At 36.0% G+C, this 22702-nt stretch overlaps 1 protein-coding gene across 1 annotated transcript in view; it reads right to left on the reverse strand.

Annotated features, from left to right (window-relative positions):
• The window catches only part of FGF7 (fibroblast growth factor 7), a 28901-nt gene extending 11092 nt beyond the window's left edge, over positions 1-17809 (reverse strand). The window contains exon 1 of the mRNA XM_009486933.2: positions 17524-17809. Within this exon, the coding sequence (XP_009485208.1) occupies positions 17524-17809 (286 nt within the window). The remainder of the gene's footprint in view (positions 1-17523) is intronic.
• Between the last annotated feature and the right edge of the window lie 4893 nt (positions 17810-22702).

The raw sequence follows: 22702 nt of genomic DNA on the forward strand, positions 1-22702 counted from the left end.
ATAAATGTTTTCTTGACCAGCCTCTTATACAGCACGTAGTCATTTCTCATTTTTGCAGGAAACTACATTTCCCTCCAATAAAAATTGCCTTGGAGCTAAACATATGGTTATAATGAAAAATAATATTATTTTTTAGAATTAATAGTGTCATGTAAAATCCAAGTCTTAATCCTCAGTCTGAAAAAGTACTCTCTTATTACAGTATTAATAATTTACTGATATTAAAAATGGAAAAAAAAGGGTGGCATGTCTGTTTACAAAATATAATTGTTTCCAAGCAGTAAGAAAATTAATGATTTAATAGTTTAGAGCTAAACTTGTACAACAAATACTTTCCCTACAGCTCAGATGAACGGTATTTCTAGTATTTAAATCTTTTGTGCCAATTCCACTAGAGTAAATGATCTTTTCAAGCTTTGCAGACTTTTAGAATCTAGCTTCAAAATAGCAAAAGTAAATGTAAAATGTTGCTAATTAACCTTTTCACAGCAAAATGAGATACATCCATTTAGTGGTGCAAAAATTCCCAAATGTAGAGTGTCACTGCCTACGGCAATTTTGATTATGTGAAACCTGGAAATTTCCACATAGGACCAGAGCCTCCTGTCTCTACAAATTCTTCCGTAATGCAAAAGTTTTAAAATATATTAATTTGTTCTTTGATATTTGTTACGATGCTATTTTGTGTTTTCATCTAGTAAAGAGCTTGTGTTTTGGTGTCTTGCCCCAGCATCATGGCCGATTAAATCTTCTTCCCCATCTCCTGGGTAGAATTAGTGATCACAGTTGACATAAAATTAGTCATCATTTCCATGGAAGACGTTTTCTTCTGTTTTTCTAAGGAAAACAGGAGTGCATATTCACATACCTTTTGCGTGTGTAAGGAATCAAATTATTCATTATCTGAATTGTGTTCTGAAGAACTTCAATTCCAGGTGCATTTCATGTGCTATTATGGCTTATGACCTGTATAAGCTGGCTGCAGGCAGTTGCAAAGGTGGCATAAATATAACATGGCCCTGTGTGCTGGACTGACTTGGTTAAAGGCAGCAAAAATGCATCTAAGACAGAACCTGTTCTTTTTTATATGAATTATTCCCTCTCCCTCAAGGTCTAGCTGTTTTGTTCTGCATATTGTACTGTCTCCAGCCGCTCCTGTGGCAGCTTTTCTGGTCCCTGAAACAGGCTTGACAGAAGGAATAGCAGAACCGTATTCTGGGGACAAACTGAATCTAAGAACTGCCTTCCTGTTCTTTCAGGATAATTTAGAATTATACGTTGTTCACAGACATTACTAAAAGCTACTCTTAAATGCTCATAATGACATTCTTGGTGTTGAAAACTGTATTATCAGTTTAAATATAAAGTAAAATGCATTTTTAATAGTGAAAATGTTCCCAGATGTAGCTAATAACCAAATTATTTAAAATAAGTAAAATTCAGAAAGTGGACACAGAAGAAAGAAGGTGGCTGCAGTATTCCAGAGCTTGAATGTATACTTAGGTGCCTCGGGCATTGGAGCAAATAGTTTTAAGTGGTTTGAAATTTTGGACAGTAAAATTTTGTTTCACACAGTTTTAAAAGAACATTTCATTCATAAACACTGCAATCCCTATTGCAAGAGATAGACATCTTTTCCCACTCTAGGTAGTTATGTACAATGTAGGGCAAGCGCTACCCAACTGAATACGTTAGTTTGATTTCCAAATCAGATCTGCTACTTGGTGCGGGAACAGCTGAAGCCAGACTAATCTAGTCTGGCTATCTAAATATATCAATTACAGCATCTACAAGAGCACAAGCGGGCAGTACATAATTCCTTTCAAGGTACAAAATGCAAGAAGCTGCTAAGAAAATCATACTAACCCCTTGCTGTACCACAGAGTGGGAATTGATAGAAACCATCTGGCTCACTCTTTCTGCCTTCCAAACACTACTGGGCATATATTTATATGATATGGTCTCTCAAATTGTTCTGGTTTGCTGCCGACAAATAATTTAGATTTAGTTGAACTTTCAAAATCTATATTAGACCAAACACTGAAATATAAACTAATAGAAGGAGAAAATAAAAAAAACCCTCAAAATCAAAACCAATCTAATAATTTAATCCAATTCTGATAAATAAATTAGGATTTTTGTACCTGATGTTTCTCCTGTCTAGCTCAGTGTATGGATCAAAATGTGTGTCAATTATCCAACAAACTTTTCTCCCCCCCCCAATAGCTTAATTGTTTAGTTAAGCCTTGTCTTAATTTTGGCTAACGTCATTAATTTACTTCTAGTTACACACTGGTTTTACCAGTCTAAAATTTTGTCTAGGTTGAAAGCCTAACTTTAGGGAAATCAATAGAATATTTGCCGTTACACACAGGCGGCACTTTGAAACCTCTCTCTTCGTTGACATGATCAGATATTTATAAATGTGTTAGTCATCCAGTTAATCTTTAGTTGTCTTCTAGCTTTACAATTCCATATCAAAACTGAGAAAAACAGCAGCATCAGCAGCAGTGGAGAAAATTGTTCCTCTGATTCAGGACCAATTGCTGTTACCAGAGCTAATATACTATGGGAGCTGTAGCCAAATTTCCCTTTTATTTTGTATTTATTTGTGTGATTTTTAATCTGCCTTTTTAAATTCAGCTGAATTATCCAGTCTGAAAATTGCAGGGGTGTGGGGAGTGTGGGGGGTGTGTTCAGTTTTGACTTCAAATGCTAGGATGTAGAGGAAGTCAGGTGTTCACAGTTTTGAGTTGATGATACAAATATTCATGCACACGCTTAGTTTTGCCCGTGTGCATAATATCAGGAAGTCAGTGAGAAAATTATTGCAACTAGTGTCGTGTAAATATTTTCTAGAGTCCACAGCCTTTCTGTGCTTTGCTTTTCTCAAGTGTTACGTGGAAATACTGTCCTAGATTTTTGGTGAAAGTTACTTGTACCCTAAAAGTAGAAAGAAGGACTCTAGAACTAAGGGCTGCGCACATTCCAGCATGTTGTGTCTTCTGAAGAGAAGTTATCAGTCATAGCTAAAATGTAAAAAGTCATGGAATAAAGGTAACAGTACCGAACAGTTAACAGAGCATAGGATTAGCCAAATTATATGAAAAGTTTCTTTAAACTTTTTTATTAACCTTAACACATTTTTATTATGTGTTATTGGTTTGTACACAACCCAGTTTCCCATTGCTTTTGTTCTAATTTTTATAACCCCATGCGTGAATCAGTGCAGTTATGCTTATTTCAGTTAAATTATCATTGTTTGTATCAGCTAGAGATATATAAAGGGGACATATAAAAGGGAAACGGTGAAGTTAGGAAGCTGCCTTAGGTTGTTATCCAATGTTCCTTTGCATTATCACCAATAACCCCACCTACAGGCTTGTTTAAAAGGAGGATTTTCATATATATCTAATGCTGCTTAACTCCACCTTTAGTTACTGAAGCAGTCTTAAAAACCTAGCCTGTAGCGACTTAGAAGATCAAGTGTCTTAAAAAGATTCTTCAAACGTTTTGACAAAAATTGCCCTAGAACAGTTAAATTAAATTTAAAAACATTAGTGAAATCGGTATGCCGTAACAGCCGTCTCTCAAATAACCCGAGGAAAGTATTTAAAATGTGATAGAAACTACTTCACTTTCTTTACCAACTAAAGAAAGTTTCTTGTGGCCCTGAACTGCAGAAGGAAGGATACGAGCTCTCCGGTGCCTGCACACTGCAATAGTTTTCTCGGCTCTCAGAGCACACAGGTACTACAATACCTCTATATGGTGACTGTTTATAATAGAGTTATCTGTGACCAGTCTGTTAAATGATTTAATATCTTAAATTCAGATCCATCCTGGCAGCCATATTATGATATTGGCAGAATTCCAGATTTCCATCTCTGACAATAATCGAACAACCTGTTTGATAGACTACAGTGCAGTGCACTGGCACAAGCATAAAGACATATTTTTCTCTTGATCTTGAGACAAATGGAAGATTTCATACCACTCAAGCATTTGATAACAGCTTCACACAGGGGCCTTTGGGAACGCTTCGCTTTTCAATTTCTCTGCTACAATTCGCATAATTCTTATTTTGCTTTTATATGTGTTGGTGTCATGAAGTTTTGATGAGCTCCCTAGAAGTAATACATAAGCAATCTGTAGCAGAATATATGGACCCCCTTAAAATCTGGAAAACAGCTGGTCTATGACTTGTAGATGTTTGAAAACATGCGTTTTAGCTAATGGGCTTAAACATGGACCTTGTTCAAGCAGGGAAGAGTAAAATGTTCTCTGTAAGGAAGCAGAGCAACATGGTAGAGATTTCTTCCATAGGTTCATAGAGCTAGAGGGCTCCGGTAAAGGTTAGTGGGTTTTTAATATTAGACTATGGGCTGGGTAGCAGAAGCTGTATGTGCAAATAAAGGGTTTGCAGCTCTTACATTTTTATTTTGTGGAGGATTTGTGTTAAGGTTGTATAATTTTGTGATTGGCAGACTCAGTTTGCAGGCCTTTTTTGATTCTGCACTGTATTTATGATCATTTCTGCCCTTTATGGTACTGTTCCCTCCTAGTGTTTGTAATGTTAAAAGTAAAAGAAAAGTTACTGTGTAACACTGAACTGGGCAGGAAATTTTAGAACTGCCTTGAAGACCGTGAAGTTACAACAGCGCAGAGTTTGTCTGTACCCATAGTGGTATGTTCCAAAATATATACAAAAAACCTGTTCTTGGTGAAGAATTTGCTATGCTTTTTGCTCTGACTGAAACAATTATGGCTATTCCAGGCACTTAAAGTGGTGAAGAAACCTTTTCTTTCTTTGCGTCAAGTATTCATGACTTCAGCTGTATTGCAACAAGGAGCTGGAGAAAAAGTACTGAAGCTGACTGAGAAGACGATTGTTTTTTACCACACAAAACAAAACAAAGGGCTTCTGCTGTTCTTAACTTGGTCTTTTTGTGCCACCTTAATTCCTCCATGACTATCAATGTATTCTTGATTCATACGTGAATGCAGATGTCATATGGTAGAAAAAATTTTACAAAAATAGATTACGTTTCTACTATTAAATATATATTCAGTATAAATAATGCAATCAGTTTCTGCTCAGTATAGAAATGTGGATCTGTGGTTTTAATATAGCTCAGAAAAACTTAGAACAAACTTCCATTTATATCTTTCATATAGAAATACAAATTTGCACATATATTTGAAAAGTAATAGCTAACTATTTTTCAAGTTGAATATCCTAAATTGGGTATATTCTGGTGTATTGCACTCCTAAGCCCGTATCTCGAATAGAATAAATAGAGATAGCAACATTACTCCTAGATAGCTGTTGGTAAGATACAGATACATCATTCTGACTTGGAAGTCAGGAAGAGATTAATGGTGGAACAGGAATTTCATTTTTCTTTATGCCCAGTCTGAATTACCAATGTTATGAAACCATATCTTAAAGTAAAAGCACATGGATTTGCAGAAGCAATAGTTATTATCTGGCATCTTTTAAAATTAACTCCTCAAGCTATTGATAGGCATCAGTAACAAAACTCTCACTGATTTCCATAGAGCCAGGCTTATTATATGGCATATATTTGTCTCTTTCCTAATATGGGTCTTTCAGCTCTTGAGCAAACTTTTCCTAATGAATCACAGGGTTAGATAGCTTTTCCACTAGTCAGTAACTTAACTCCTCCACAGCTGTGCAATATTTTTTACTTTCAACAGCAACTATTTAGACTATTAGTGATAGTTCTCTATAGTTCATCAGTAAGTCAATATGAATAGAACAGCCGTATTTTGACTGTATTTTGACAAGAAAGCTAGTGCTGTACTTCTCAATGATTACTTTCTCATGTTGATTACATCTCTGTGTCATTGAGAATGTATTTCAATCAAATACCATGCACGCAGAGAAGGAAATATTTTTTTTCATGTAGAAATCTATGTTAATGAAATGAATACGGCACAGTGTGACAGGGCTCAAATCAGAGTTTTTTGTACAGTATCACCTGTGAGGTAAATTGCAGCACATGTGATTACAACAGATGATGGGTATATAATTCTTTAGCAATCCACTAACAGAGGCTAGTTTGGGGTGCAGCTGCCACATAGCTGTGAAGAGGAAAACAAAGAAAGAAGCCAACCCGCTATGATGGGTCTGGAGCCGGAGAAAAGTGAACTCATGAAACGGGAGCTATAACTGCAATTCTACTTTGCTAAGCTGAGTTCAACTGAAAGTACCCATAACTGCACTGCTGAAATATGAACGAGAAGACAATAAGTTGTGATCCAAAATCTTCACTATTTACAGTGCTATATACAGGCGGAAATATCCTGCATTTTTCTGCATCACCTACAGCGGGGTTAGGATACGTTCTAGTTTTGGAATTCACTTAGTTAATTGTTCAGGGAAATAAGCATGATTACTTTCATGTGCAATTTGTACAAAACTAATGTTTGATAAATATTCTCATATATGGATAAGGATACCCCAAACAAAATGGTATCACAGACAGAAAAAAAGTGAACAGCTAATGTGAAGAGAAAAGAGAAAGGGAAAAAAGATTTTTTGTAATGGCAGTCATACATTTTAATTTAGCCCTAGCAGGGAAAAAAATTGTGTATCTTATGGATACAAGATGATCACTTGCAAGTGATTAGGAGAAAGCCAGGAAATATGGGTTCTATTATTTATTTTGTCTCACACAGTTGCATAACAGTGGCTACATGCACATTTTTGAAAATATCATGTGAAGTGATTTAGAAATGTAAGTACCACGTATATGCTATGGAGTTTAGGCTTAAGTATTGCTTTTTGAAATGTAACTTGAAATGTCCCTTGAGTACTTGTCAGCACTTTTAGAAAATTGTCTCTGGGATGTCTACAGATCCTATCTGAAAAGGACAATGTACAGAATACCTACTCGTGTTTATGAAATATTTTGTTAAATAAGAAGAAAAAGTAGGATTATTAGTTAGTCTTATTTTGTCAAAGATAAGTATTTATTAAATTTCAAATGTTAAACCAATAATTTCTCACAATAATTATGATAAATATATATTCTATCACTAGATCATTTTCTGATTAAATAATATAGCCATGGAACTCATCACATTCTCTTAAATAATCTGGTTGGATCAGAGCTAGGTTGTTCACCACCTTACTAAATTAGGGGGCTTGTGCCTCATATGTTATGAATCACCTGAAAAATTCTGCTTTTGGTCTAGTTTGGTCTAATGCTAGTTTTATGATTTTGGTGTAGGCCGGTTTTGCTTCTAGTGTTCCTTCTGGATGAAAGTGCCATTTCAGAAATTCTCGTTAAAACATTCAGAACGTGTCCTAGAACAATATGATTAAAATAGATGAATTCAAATTCAAAACACGGGATTACTTAGCTAAAAAAATTAACAGAGCATGATTTCCTTGAAAGATGTGGTAATAGTTTCCTAGAAAGATGTGGTAATCATTTTTTTTTTGTTTGTTTGTTTAATTCTGTTGCATGACAGTTATGTTCAGTAATATAGACTGATTTCCCAAGTCACACAAAGATGCAGTCAGAAATGAAGGCATATTAAGTAATTTTAGTTTGGTACTTACAGTCAAGTAGCCTGAGCAGCAGCTTACTAATTTGAACATTCTGATTGAAATTGGTGTATAAGAATTGAAAAGAATGGTTTTATTAATAGCTGTATTGTTTTCATTGCTCGACTTGAGGCATTTAAAGAGACAAGTATAAGTGGCCTAGGACTCCTGCCATTTACTGTATAATTTGAGCAGGCTCTCCTAAGGCTACTCTCAAAACTCATGTAACATTTGCTTTCCCTTGAACTAATAAATATTAATTACAAATACCAATACCAGTTCACCCAAATATATGGCTGTTACGCTATTAGTAAGGCAGGAAAACATGCCAGACTGTTTGTCTTTTACAGCCTCAATAAGAAAACTTCCTTCCTGACTGCTGAAACATGCTCAGACAGGATGCTTAGCACTCTAAAACATAGTCCCAGTACTGTAGGGGTGGCAGGATGTAGAAGAGGGCAAGAGGCTCAGAACACCTGTATAGTTGATTACATTAGTAAGTGGGAGGAAGGAAGGTACCACTTGCCCCTTGTAGGTGGCCAGCAGCGAGAAAGGAGGGTTCCTTCCAGGGAAGAGGCTCTCCTTGTGTTTCCCACTGTGGTTTTCTCCTTGTTTCTTATGTCGTCCCTTACCTGATGAGGTAGGTGGTAGTATTTGTTTTCTGAGTGGATGAATGGCCTTTTTGGAATCATAATTTGGATATAAGGTATAAGAATGTTTCTTTTTTTTTCTGACTTGTATACAGGGTTTTAGAGTGCTCTAAGGAAGAACTTGCTTGCCCTGGAAATTATGTACCTTTTTGTTTTGTTTTGGTTTTCAGTCTTTGTTGGAAATATTGACCAGGAGCTCCATACTCAGTAAAAAATGTAAAAGGTTCAGTATAGAAGAATGGAGCTTACTTTAATGGGAAGAATGGCTTTTTGTCACCAGTTAGTTTGAAAATAGCCTCTTGAAGTTGTATCCAATTTAGTTTTTGATTAGTAACAACATTTGTGGGCAGAGTACTGTTTGAGTATTTGTCATGCTTGCAGTTCGTATGTTGTCAGAAATGTCCTTAGTATGTGGCAGAGATTTCCTTTTGTATTATGTTATAGCATGGTATTGGTAAGATGGTGCTAAGCTAATACAACCAACAGCATTGGGCAGGGAATTCAATTGGGATGAATCTCACTTTGGGCACAGGTATTTGTTCCTGTCTTTATGTAAAGGCGGTATTACAATTTGTTGCTGTAGCACTGAAAAATGGTGTGGCTGTGATGACTTCAAGGCTTCTCAGGCGCAGTTTCCCTACATAAGCAAACATAAAGTACCAGTCCTGAGGAAGATCTTGTACTGGCTTTTCCCACAGCATAAATCTGCCTTTTGTTGTGAGGTGGCCCTAACAAGCAAGTCTCATTATTTGAATCATTATGTGCTCGATTTACATAGCTAGTTCCCTACATCCTTGTAAAATCTCACCAGTAAGTGCTCAAGAACTGCTTGGATTTCTTTGTATCATCTTGCACATCATGTGCAGTCCCTAAACTCCATAGGTTATTCTAAAGGAAATAAATCAGTATGGTGAAACTGAAGTTGCTTTTGCTGGTGAAAGTTGCACTTTCCAATTGTACTAGTACTGGCTGCGCTCTCTAGGATTCGGTTATCCTTTCTATTTTACTTCAGAGTTTCTGTCAGGGAGTACAACTCTCGTTTTCACAAGGTCTTTGCTGTAGAAGCTGCACAAGCACTGGATGGAATCGGTCCATTCCCCACTCTGTGCTGCCTTCTTCCCTTGACTTAGCGAGATCCACTTTCTCCCAAATCCATCTGCTTAGTAGTTAGCTGGAGGGCCCGAATATCGCCACCCTTAAAGCTCACGTAGACCACTCAAAGGGCAAATCTATCATCATAATGCAATGTTCCTTGTGTATTATGTAAAAAAGCCAGAAAGCTCTTGTAGTGAGCATTTCCCCACACCTGATGAGCATCTAAAACTTCACGTTTGGCACACATTGCTTACAGCTGTGCATACAAACAGCCCACAGAACTGTGGCACCAGTTCACCTGAGCAGTTCTAGGACTTCAGCACAGATTCACATGCAACCTTTTCAAAATTTGGTGTTGATTGTGATCACCCCCCACCCCCTCCACAATATCTTCAGCTGTAGATAATATGTATGTTCATCTATGATAATTTCTGTCTTCAATAATCATAAAGTTCTCTATTTACTTGGGGGGGGGGGGGGGTTGTAAACAGTTACTTCTGACTGAAATATCAGATCCCGCTTGACATTTAAAGGTCACAATAAAAACATAAAATTAGCACAAGTTATTAATGAAAATATGTTTCTTGTTAGCAGGTGGGGTTTTTTTCTGTTTTGAAATACATTACCTTCTAGTTAGACAAATATAAAATTCCAAGTTATCAAAATGGCCAAGGACAAGTCTGATCAGCTTCTTTTTATAGTCTATAGCACCTCCCAGTGTCTATTAACACGTTTAAAAGAAAGCAACCCAGCTTACCAAAAATGGAAAGTAAGGCATGTATGCTATTAAAGGTTGAAGTACTAATGCTAGGAAACTTCTTCAGAAAGACCCGCAGATAATGGGGGTATGCAAAAAGTGTTTTGATTGAAGTGATGGAGATGAGTGGTGTTTGTTACTCCCTGTTGAAGTTATTGTGGTTATAAATGCTATGAAATGGTCATGTTTTCTGTGTTTTCATTTATAGTTTTGCGCTGACCTATTAATGTTCTGACCCTGCTTAATTTTGAAAGATTGCATACTGAAGGAAAATTTCAGTGTTTTTAACAGAGTATCTAGATTTTTCAATCACTTCATCCTGTTTTTGAATTGTCAGATTCCCACTGTAAATCTAAAAGAGCAAATGCTCAGTTGGAATAAATTGACATACTTTGCTGATGTTTACTGGGATTTACCTGTCTGATCGTCTGATTCAGCCTGTTTAGAATATTGTAGTCTTCTGTTGATAAACTGCGCAGGTACTAGATTCACGTCGCAGGCAGCGTGTGAATACTGTAACAAATCCCATTACAATTTAATCCTAATTTTGTCTTTGTTTCAGAAGCTAAGTAATAGTCAAGAGAGTGTATCGATTGCATTGGTATTTTTATTGCTTTTTTGGTGTGTTTTCACGAAGTTGTGGGCTGCATCTGTGAATATCCACTTCCAACTTTTCAGCACCAATTGTTACAAAGAATTTTTTCCATCTGCATAAATGATGTCATGCGTTATGAAAGTTTTAAAGTGTGACAATTCAGTGCTATGATTGTTAACCTCTATTATGTTATTGCCATAGGAATTTTCACTGTTAACTTTTTCTTAATAATGTTTCTAAATTGCATACACCAGAAGGCTAACTTGACCTTTCCGTCAGCTCATATCCAGAATTAAAAATTAAAAATAAAGTCAAAGGTCAAGAAAGACAATTGAAATACAGTTGCCAAATATAGTCATAGAGAGTCAATTATGCAATGAAAGCAGTGTGCCACCCAAGAAGACTAACAGCCTTCATTTGCCTAAACTTAGTCTGTTTTGATGAGGAAAGTGTTCCAAAATATACTACTAATTGATACATCTTGTAGTGTGGAACGGTATAATTATGTGCTTTAGGATGTCTTGGTCTTTCTGAGCTTTAAGCAAGATAGAGGGGAAAACCAGCTTTGTTCTGTACTCCAGGATCCTAGAAATCTAAAAAAAATCACTTTCAGATACTCAACCAATACAGAAAGCTGGAAGCTGTGAAGGGAGATATCTGGATTTTGGTTTTGTTTTGCAAGACTGACTGTATAAGGAATTAAATTTTCTACCAAATTCTGTTTGCCTGTAAGGAAAATTGCTTCCTTAAGATTCATCTGAGCTCTGTGTTTTTCTGCCTAGCTACTGACTTCAGTTATTTTAGTTAATACTCTATTAGTCAATATTTATAATAAAAGTATATCTATAAAGTAAAAGTATATAATCTATAATATTAACACCAAATTCTTTTGTAGGTTTAGAAGCTTTTTCACTAATAATTTGTAAAGCTCTTTACCCAGAGATGAAAAATTCTTTTTCATAGAGGCACAGAGCGCTTGAAGAATTTTCCCAAAGTCTGTAAGCAAATTGCTTAAAAGTTTGGATTAGCCTCAAGTCTTTTGAGTCTCAGGTCAGGGCCACTTCAGCACATTTTCTTCAGGATGGAGCAATAACATGCTTAATGGTACAATACTGAATTTCTTGTACATTCAGAAATTGTAAACAACTGGGGAAAAAAGCTGTGGGGGAGAAGGGGCTGCAATTTATCTTTTTAAATGTATCCTGTAACTGGTTCTGCAGTGGGCTGCTGAACTTGGTTGATGGTTCCATAAAAATGTAACATTTCTCATTTCTGTTAAATCTCAATATTGAGACATTCAGCAAAACTGCCAAGTTACAGCTGAATTACAAAGGTGTATCAAGGTCAAATGAATCGGTTTAAGCACAATGTGTATAGATTCAGCTGAGATGTTTTCACTGCTCCTACTGATTTTCAGCTCATACCCCAGTTTTGAAGCGCACGCAGGCAGAGAGCACCCTGTTGGTGTACGTTAGCTTGCGAAGCTGCTTCCTGTGGCTGAGCCCAGAGGTTTGATTCTCCCCTCCCAGAGATTATGCAATCACTTTGTGTGCAGAGTGAGAAGAAAGTGAGTATAAACTGCTACTGTTCTGACTTGATGTGTATTTTTCAGCTGGTAAATACCATGCAATAGACAAGGTGATGAAGATTCAGGAGCTAAATCCAGAAGTGATGAACAGTTTTAATTGTGTTCTGTGGCCCCCCCATCATACTGTGTCAGTTGAGCACTGATCTGGACATTGGTATGTGAGACCTGAAGAATCTTGCTGCAATGGTTCAATACTACTCCCTCCTTTCTTCTCCTTACTTCCCCCAAAGGGTACTCTTATCAAAAAAGTCAATAGAAGCCGTAAGACAGGCATAACTCAGCTGCTTCTGTTATCCGCATCTTTGCTAAACCCCATCTTCATCAGCAGTTGATGGTGAAAAGCTGGGATTTGTGGTAAGGTATAGGTGTAGAGTCCCTTCTGCTGATTGAAACTTGAGGGGTGGTATCTACCACCAGTGCCAGACAAAGAGCTAGAGAGGGAGCAGGGAAATCTGTTATATTTGGATCTGATTAATCACTGTAGGAGAAAAAGTCATCCTTGGCACTGCAGGCTAAGTTTTGAGAGGATACACATATATTGCCATTTGAATTAAATCTCTGTTATAATTGAAAGGATTAGCAGAGTACTGATGTGAAGCAAAAGCAGTTTAATGTTAGTGAAGGTTTGTCTTCTCCTGACACCAAGGTATTGGTTGAACCAACGACCTCTTGAAAAATCAAGAACCCGGTTGCAAAGACAGACTTTCTATTTGGTTGGAACACGCATAACCCTTAACTGAATCTGGTACATCAACACCTGCCTTGAAATATCTGATTTTCAGATACTGAATCTCCTTGCTCCTCTCCTCCAATAATAAATAATATGTATTTAAGCAATAGAAATAAAATTTATATAGTGGCCCAGCATACATAGTCCAACATTTGTTTTATCCTAAGAAGCATATATAAAGTGCTATTGGAAATAATTTTGATTTCTAAGCAAGTTTGAGTATTTAACCACTAAGATGCATATAGAGTGTATTTTATTACCAGTTAGGGTTTAGGTTTGAACAAAACTGAGAGTTCATTTAATATTGCTGAAAACAATGACTTGTTGGAATTTGGTCAAAATAGAAGTAGGTTTCCAAGATAAAAATTTTAATGAAGATTTCAGCCATTTTGTGCCAAGATCTCACTAGACTTTTTTTTTTTAAAAAAAAACTTTTTTGGTTGGCTTTATCCACTGAAAAGAAGAGGAAATAGGCACTTTCTGGGTTTAGCGCACACATGGAAAGTGATAGGATCGGACATCTTAGGATTGAGGTTCTGGGATGGCTTTTCTAGTAACTAAGAGACCCTTTGAAGTCTTTAAAATGAGATTCCAAAGGCAACAGAGCGTGGAAAGTCCTAAAGCATCATCCAGTCATAGTTGTAAATCCTATTGGATAGAGTCAACATAAACTCTGATTTTTGCTGCCTCTTTTTCTGAACAAAATCAAATAAAATCTGGAAAAATTCATCAACACAAACTGAAATTAAAGAAGGAGTAAAGAACCAGTAATAAGGAGAGATTTATTTTCTATAAAAGATAGAGAGTTTACAAATTGCCATATTATCACCAAGATTTGTTCAGTCACTCTCAGTTTTTACAATCATAAATTCAAAAAGTCTCTTTTGTGTGCCTACTTAGATTATTTTACATGAACAAGATGCAAAATTTTTATTAAAAAGCATATAGTTTAGGCTTGGACAAGGTGTAAGAAGTGATTATCAAAGAGAAAAAATGTTATTAATAATGACAGATTTTTCTGGGTGACCTCATCACTTGGCTGCTTCCTAATTCTTGCTTTAGTTTTTCAGTATGTGACTCAGTTCTCACTCTGCCTTTTAGCTTTCAGAGTGAAAGCAAAGCTGTCAGGTGCAAAGTGATTTCCTCTGCTTAGTGGAGATCACTGTCCTCTGATTTGCTTAGTTTATTCTTGAGTTATCACCTTTATGTCCACCAGAAGGCTCTACTGCTTTCTGAAATGCACACAGAATAATATTCTTTGGGTACCTAACAAGGTCATAGCTGTTGTAAACAGGGTTCAACAATTTGCTTTCACTGAAACAGTACACACATCTTTCTTGGACTAAGGAGTTAACTTCTAATGTGTTTTGAAAAGAGTGAATGATAAATACAGATTAATTACAATTGGTGAGTGAGGATTTGGTTCAGTATTTAATTTTGTCATGGAATTTCAATCCACATACCTTTAATATGTATGAATTAAAACTGTGTATTAAACTCTTAGGAAATTTTCACACTTCTATTATTTTTGCTGTTACTTTCTTAGGATGTGTATATATATTTTATTCTGTAACTTACTAGAGAAGTTTGAAATAGGAAGACCCTAATTCCTCACTGTCTTGCCATTCTTGCATTTATAGTCTCGACTGATGAGAGAAGCTCTGTGAATTTTGGCACTTGCCAAAGTTATGATGAAGTTATTCTACAGACATTTCTCAGTGTGAAGATTGCTCTTCACATTATTCATGCTTCACAATTCATGAGCTGAAAATAAGTAGTTGACTCTGTCTGCAAATTTGTCAATGCAGCTTCCATTATGAAGCTGTTATGATAGTTAAAATTACAAATTTTTCTTGTTTTCATTTTAGTCGCACGTGTTAGTGATTCAAAAGGGAAAGGGATTCCTTTTGTTTATTATGTAAGTGGAAAATTAGGATAAAATAAGAAGAAACTTCTCGGAGCAACAATTCTTGTACACATTGATTAATTTGAGTGCAACTGTTCTGGGATGCCATCCTGAGAAACAGGTCTGATTTACCTTTTACTAACTTTCAGAACTGGAAATCATGGAACAAGAATACTTGAACACCCAGATTAATACATCTTTGTAATGGTTATGTTTTTAAAATGATGCTTTTCAGACACCCTGGATAAGAATAGCCTGGTTAGACTTCTAATGTTAAAAACTTTGCTTAGGGAAAGTGTTTTAGTCCAGATGGGGGGGGTTTCTTGGTTTTTGTTTTTGTTTTTTTCCCTTCATATATTATTTTCTTTATGGGTATTTTAGTATAGAGCCATAAACACATCTTCAAAAAGGCTTCTTACATATTCTATTGAATAGAGGGTATGACAAAAAAGAAGTTTTTCACAATACTAATTTTTTTTAGTTTCTCAGAAAATCAAAGCTATCAGTGTCCACATTTTTCCAGTCCTCTTTGTCTATATTTCCCTTGTCTGTTTGTACAACAAAAGCATTTGGATATTATCTCCTAATACACAATAGATAAATTACAGCAAGAGGCTTAAACGTAAGATGGTGGGAGACTTCCCACATACTTTAGTTAAATTTAGTGGAGACAGTTCATCATAGTGCACATCAGTTACCAGATCAACCATTCAAGTATTGATTGTTTTTTCTCCTGACACTCACTGCATTTACCAGAAAAAACTTCAAAATTTTCTTTCACTGCAATATAAATGACTAAAGGTTGCCTTTCTGTAATTTGTAATAGTTACCATCACTAATTATTCATAAAGTGTTCAGAAAACTACAAGAAAATGGATTGCCTTTAGCACAAGATGATCTGATAGTCTCTAATGGTTTCACTACAGAACATTTCAGGGTGTCATTAGTGTGCTTCAGCAGCATGGGATCCTGCAGAGAACTGAGAACCTTTACTTGAATTTGAAATAATGCTAAATTCCTAACAAAGTTTTTACTTAAGCAGCGTGGAACTAAAAAAAGCGAATTTATATAATTATTCAGCTTTATATGCTGTCATAATCTCTTTACAGTGTTTGTAAATAATAACAGAAAAAAATGAGTACGGTGGGTATTCACTTATCTTCAACAATTTAGAGCAAACTATTTCAACAGTCAGTAACAGTTTTTCCCCAGTGATTTTTATGGGAGCAACATTTCACTTTGCAACTAGCCCTATGGATCTCTATTGTAGCAATGCCCTCCTGAAACTCAATGGGAGTCTTCTTGAATATGGACCAAATAATTTATTTGGCTGCTGGCCATGTGTTGTCTTTCAGAGGAATAAGGTTGTTCACTACGTAATAGTGTAGGAAGAAAGGAGACATATGGAAACAAATTTTAAAAGAAACAGTAACATTAGTGAATGAAGTTTTAACCACGCAAGTTGCCAAGCACTTAATGTGAAGTAAAGAAATAAATTATGAAGCCCACTAGCCAGATGCTTAGCATGCAAAAGTGCTGTTCTTATAGGAAAATAAGCACTCAACTTCAGCTGAAAGCTGAATCACACTAACAGTTCTTGAAGCTTGATTTATTGATTTCTTTTGCTGCTGCTGTTATAAAAAGCACAATAATCTGTACAATGTACATTAAAACTGTATTTAATAGCATCCTTGGAAGTATATTTGTCCTTTCAGTTCACTGTAAACACTAGACCAGCATGTGTCTGGCCCCTTTTCCTTATAATTTTGTTTTGAAATATGCAATATATTCCTATGTATTTTTCTGTTGTATCCTAATAAAGTAATGTCTTTTCAAGTAGATGTTCTATTTCTCTAAATAAACGATATATTTGTAATAACATGAACACAAAAGTGGCAAAAATAGTGACTGTAAAATTGATGCCTTCGAGTGTAAAGAGAAGATATATAGGTATTTGTGTGAAAAATACAGATTAGTACAACAATTCTTTTGCCAGTTCAAAAATTGTATTTGGTACAGCTTTGCAAAATATTGTATGTCCATTCTCTCTAGATGAGTCATGTTTTTGGAAGAAAGGGGAGAGAATATTTTTTTTCAGCATCATGATCATTGTAATAATGAACTGCAGAAACTATAATAGATTTTGTTCCTGGCTTGGCAAACTATCTAAAAGATTTTGCAAGAGAGTTTACATAATTCTTTCCATTGAACTTTCTAGTATTGCATATGCTTTAATTGTTAACTCAAACACACCAAACTTTTAGGTAGTTTGTGGACTGCATAAATGTGGTTTAATCTTTCATAAGTATTTTATGAGCAGAGTTTGTGGTTATACATTTTCATACTTACAACCTTAATTCACTTGTTAAAATAGGCTCTCTGTTTGCTAATAGTTACCAGCTGTAACTAATACATTAGTAGATCTACAATGTAGCATCTAAAATGACGCATTTTAAAATCAATAACAAATGTCCTGCTGTAGGATTAATTGGAGAACTTGTCTTATACAATGGTCAGTACACTGTACAAAATTCTTTAGAAATTACTATAAATCAAGGAATAGGAAACAATTATTTGTCAATTTCTATAAGTCAAAAATAGGAAAAGCAAAAATATTACTTACTGTAGTTGTTGTTTGCTTCTCTTGTCCCTTTTACTTTGCCTCGCTTATCAATCCTCATATACCACTGAGTTCGACAGAAAAGTCTTCTCACTCTTACATCCCCCCCTTCCATATAATCATAGCTTCTGGTATGTCGCTCAGGGCTGGAACAGTTCACATTTGTAGCCATTTGCTCTGGAGTCATGTCATTGCAAGCTAAAGATATAGTGCCCATTAGAAAGATAATGTAAAAGTATGATCTGTAGAGCAAAATTGGCAGGATCCATGTCAGTATCCATTTGTGCATTATAGTGCAGTGTTCTGGGTGTTCATGAACAACATAATGAAAACTAAATCTCAAGTAGACTGTTGCTCTTAGGTCACCGACCTGCCTTCTGTCTTTACGAGTTACAGATTCATTTAAATGAGATTGCTCCCTCTTCTAGAATTCTGATCGTTACTCCTTAATAGTTAATGGCGAAATAGAAGAGCTTCTTAAATATCTCTTCAGTCAGAATATCCTTTAAAGACACAAGTTATAAACCCCTTTGTTGTCGTGACCTTCTGTACTACTTGAATTTGCTGCTTGCACTGAAAGTAAAAGATCTGTGAGAAAAGGTGCATGTATAAGTCTTTATGCTCAATTGTTACAAACGTGCAAGGATACATTATGCTACTGAAAAGTACTATACATAAATGCATGACATGCTAAGCTGATTTTTAAAAATATGCAACTGTATATACAATAGATCTCTCTCTCGCAACTTTTTACATAAACAGGCATTTAAACGGATTGTAAACATAGTTCTGTCTTCAGCTCTAAGTCCTTCCAAAAAATCCCATATTGATTCAGTTGAACTACTTTCTCATGCATAGTAAAGTTCTGCTGATTACTTCATAGCTATATATTCACTATTAGCACAATCTATCAGATAACTTTTCTCCAGTTCAAATTTCAAAACAGACCTCATAGTCTGAGCCCTGTATTTTTATTCCTGCCCTTTTCAGTTTATTAATAGAAATAGTTTTCTTAATGCTTTTTTTAGCATCTAGCATATACAAATGAAGATAAAAGTTATTAGGTATTAGAAACTGTTGAATGTTCTTGTAAAGGACAGATAACTTACTTGTTCCTGTTGATAAGAGCTGGATACCCAAGTATTCCATTTCTGTTGTCTGCTTTTTGCAACATGAGACACTCTACTGCAGCTACAAACTTTCTCAGCTCAGAAAGGCTCCACCAGAATTATAATTGTTTCCATAAATCAACACGCTGGAGAGATGGTGTGTATGTGCTTATGCGTGCGCGTGCATGTGTGTGTTGAGCCTGTTGTTCAGTCCTTTTCGATAAATACCTTTGCTGACCTCACTTGGAAGCAATTAGAATTTAACCAGTCAGCTGTCAGTTGAATGCACGAACAAAAATAAAAGGAGACTTGCATTGTATCGTGTCCAATGGTCATCAGAGGGAGCTATGTACATAGTTCATGCTTTAAATCTCCAAGAATCTGCTTTCTAAAACGTATATTCCGTGGTGCGTGGATGGAATTGCTTTGCGTGCTAGATAGTGTTTCCATGCTTTGATTTAGGTCAGTATTTTTCTGTCCTTAAAAAATCTCTCCTTCTGTCTTTTGTACTCACACACTTATCTCAGTTTGCTTTCAAATCTCTTCTGCAGTTTGGTGGATTCACAGTCTGCTTAGTGCCTTTCTGATGGATATATATGAAACATGTGTGTCCATTATGTACTGTGGAGAAGGGTGTGCTGTGGCCATTATAGATCATGCAGGATATTTTTGTATCGTGGACTTGAAAAGAGGAACAACTGCACAGAAGATCACCGTGGCTTGTATTTGGTCAGCCACTAGGTGAAAATGAGAATGTGTATTTGGATGTTTCAAAGTCTGACATTCAAACACAACCTTTATCAACATGAAGAAAAAATTACTACTAGGGAACAGCCTTCCTTAGTGTATGTAGTTATTAGTTCTTGAAACTCACAGCATGAGAATGAAAAGTGGGAGCAGTGCAAGAAAACCCCTTATACTGCATACCAACCAATGGGTGACCAGCAGGCTTAAAACACAGAGAATCAAAATAATGGGTAGATGTGCCTGGCTTTCTGCTTCGGTATGCTTATTTCTATCTTTGGCACCAGTCTGCTATCCAAAGTCTATATTCCATTTCATTCCAATTCTGTTGAGTTTCTGGTGAATGTATTTGTAAAACATACTGAAGCTAAGTTTTCAATAGCTCCTTATCCTGTTTAATTTCCACACTGTTGATGTGAATATACCTCAGACCCTTTAGTGAACAATAGTAAGAAGGAAAGTTTGGAATTAATGCACATATTAAGAATTGTTTACTCACCTTTAGTTGTCTGTACTTGGTAATATAATGCGGTTTATCACTCCCTGCTTTTATCCCACCCCCACTCCTTCCTCTCTGTAGAAATGGATAACAGTTACTTCTTAAAAATGCAGTAAACTGTAGAGCCAGTTAAAAATCATAGGGAATACATATGTGCCACCTTGTGGTGAGGGGGATATAAGTAAATTGGGATTTTTCACTGGAGTGATCCAAAATGACCATAAAGGTGTATGGCACCAGGCAACCTTGTATTACTCAGCCTTTCCTATACACAAATGCAGAGAATGAGTAATTTCCTTCCTTAACATCCTCAGCTTCCTCCTCAGTGCTCATTTGGATTAATCCCATTTGTTACTCGCTTTGTCTTCCTTTTTTTAAATCATTGTCACTGGAAGTCCAAAGTTTATTGTCTTTTCTTGTTATTATCTCCATTTCAGCATGTTGGGCTGTTCCCCGTGTTCTGTGGCTCAGCCTAATTCTCCTAGTTCAGCAAAAGTCTCAATATATGTGCCTTTATGATACGAAAGGTATGGCGCTTATGGTTTTCAAAGGCTGGATGGCTGCAGTAGGTACACAAAGAAGGGGCTTTCATTGTTACCTTTTGCGCACTGTGATTACAGCTGTTTTCAGTTTGACTTGTGTCTTGTCAGCCCATGACCACCATTCTGACAAGGAGTGGGGACTGAAGGGATTTATCCCAGTTGTGGTTTTTGCCAGCACACTTGCTGGATTTATATCAGTATGTTCTCTGATCCGTTCCACAGTCTGAATTCAGAATGATAGCAATGAAAAAAATTTGTGGTATTCAAAAGGCTTATCTATTGTGTATTATAAAGAAAGCAATCAAGGATAAAAGGTAATCTGTGCTTTACTTAGCAAAGTAGGATGCAAGTAGAAATGTTTTTGTAAATATTCTGGGTCTTTTATGTGCAATACCAACTTTCACTTTTGGATCCATACTGGTTTTAATTTTTCCTTGCTAACTTATAGTTTCTGACAGTTAGTAACAGGACAAAAAATACATACCTGAGGTTTCAATTTGAGAAAGCTGGAGCTAGTCATGGTCCAGGCATAGGCCTGTATTTCTCTTGGCTCTGAAAAAATAAATCATTTGCTCTAAGTGTGTTTTTTAAGTGGTGCTTCAGTTCAGATCTTTATGAAGATTTGTGTTTAGAATAAATGAAAAGCAGTTTAAATAAGGCACTAGCTGTAAGTTTTCAGTCAGTGAACAATGCGGTTAATCTTTAATTACTGCTGATAACATATCCTCACTTTTCCTAATCCTAGAATAACTTTTTCCCACAACACTTTAACTGCAGTGTTATTTAATCGCAATTCTATGTCTTTCTATATGACAAGTACAACTGCATATTTTTTAATGAAAGCATGCCATCTTGATCTGCATATGCAAGTCAGGATTCTTTGCATAAATTTCTGATCCCTTGAATGATCCAACCCACTTCTGTTTAAACCAAGCATAACTAGTATCTCACTCAAATTGAACTGGTTTAGTTTTATGGAAGATTTAGCTTGACTGGCACTTCTACCTCTATCTTCTTACAACTGTGCATGCCCAGGGCTTTGCAAATCCAACCCCAAGCAAGTCCTTAATGATATACAGAAATTGTCCACCTAAAATGCTAGTGATTTTGTGTTTCTTTGGCGAGATTGTACTTGAAGAAATGTGTTAAGGTATCAGGACCACATGAAACATGAAAGTGTACAAAATACATGTGCTGTAAGCCATCCTTTAATATTTAAACCTGCCTCCTTTACGTTAACCCATGCATTGGTTCCCATTTCCTTGTTAATAGACAGTTGTCCACACATTGCTACACTGCACATGCTGAAAAGAAAAAAGTGGAAATGAATTGCAAGCACTTTGCTTCCTATTATGAAGATTGTGCATAGGCCTCCATTTCAAATAGAAACAGCTTAATAAAGTCTATTCCCTTTTCCCTCACATAGGAAATTACTTTTTGTCCTTTTAGATGAAAACATGACTATAGGGATCCATGCTTTCCTAATCTCCAGGCTGGCCTGTTGCAATATGTACTGCCCAGGTTTGGCATTGGGTCACGAATGTGACTTTTTTTTTTTTTTTTTTTTTTTAAAAAAAAACAACTCCATTTTGTCCAGCTTGCCCTCGGGGCAACACATACCTGCTAAGGAACTATCATTCTACTGCTCCCTGTTCCCTGATACATTTCAAATTTGCTTTAGAACATCTTCCAGAACTTTCCGAATTTATGACAGTAGGAAGATAAAAATCTCTGTATCAGACTTTAAACATAAGATGTTGGGTTTTAATGCCCTGCGGCAATAGCTAAAATGGGATTGGAAGGTCCTACCAAAGAAATTCCACAGGTGTGAAGGTCCTAAATCATGGTTAAATCCTTATTCTTAGTTCCCTGATCTTAGAAATTAGGATTAGAGCAAGTTTGACTTTTGCTACATGCAAAAGATACAAGAAAAGTGCTACTGTTCGTGCAAATCTTCCATCCATGTTGAGATCTGAAAAACACTGCAACATGCGTGCAAAATAAACTCATTTAACAAGGCAGTAAAAACAAAAGAGAGATGAAGAATGTGGCACTTGAGTTTGGCTTTATCTTTTCAGGTTGTAAACTTAAGTGTACGCTTAAGATTAAAAACCATAATTATGAATCCTTTGTCTGCCTGACTATATATCTTTTTGGTTTTCATAACTGGTATAGGTTGTTAAAATCATATTGAAAAGACAACAATAATTTTTTCCTAGCAATTTTCAAAACGGATCCCTTAAACATCACCCATTTCTTTGCCTCCTCCTATTCATCCAGATCGTATT

This window comes from Pelecanus crispus, chromosome 7 (assembly GCF_030463565.1).
Source record: "Pelecanus crispus isolate bPelCri1 chromosome 7, bPelCri1.pri, whole genome shotgun sequence".
NCBI lineage: Eukaryota > Metazoa > Chordata > Aves > Pelecaniformes > Pelecanidae > Pelecanus > Pelecanus crispus.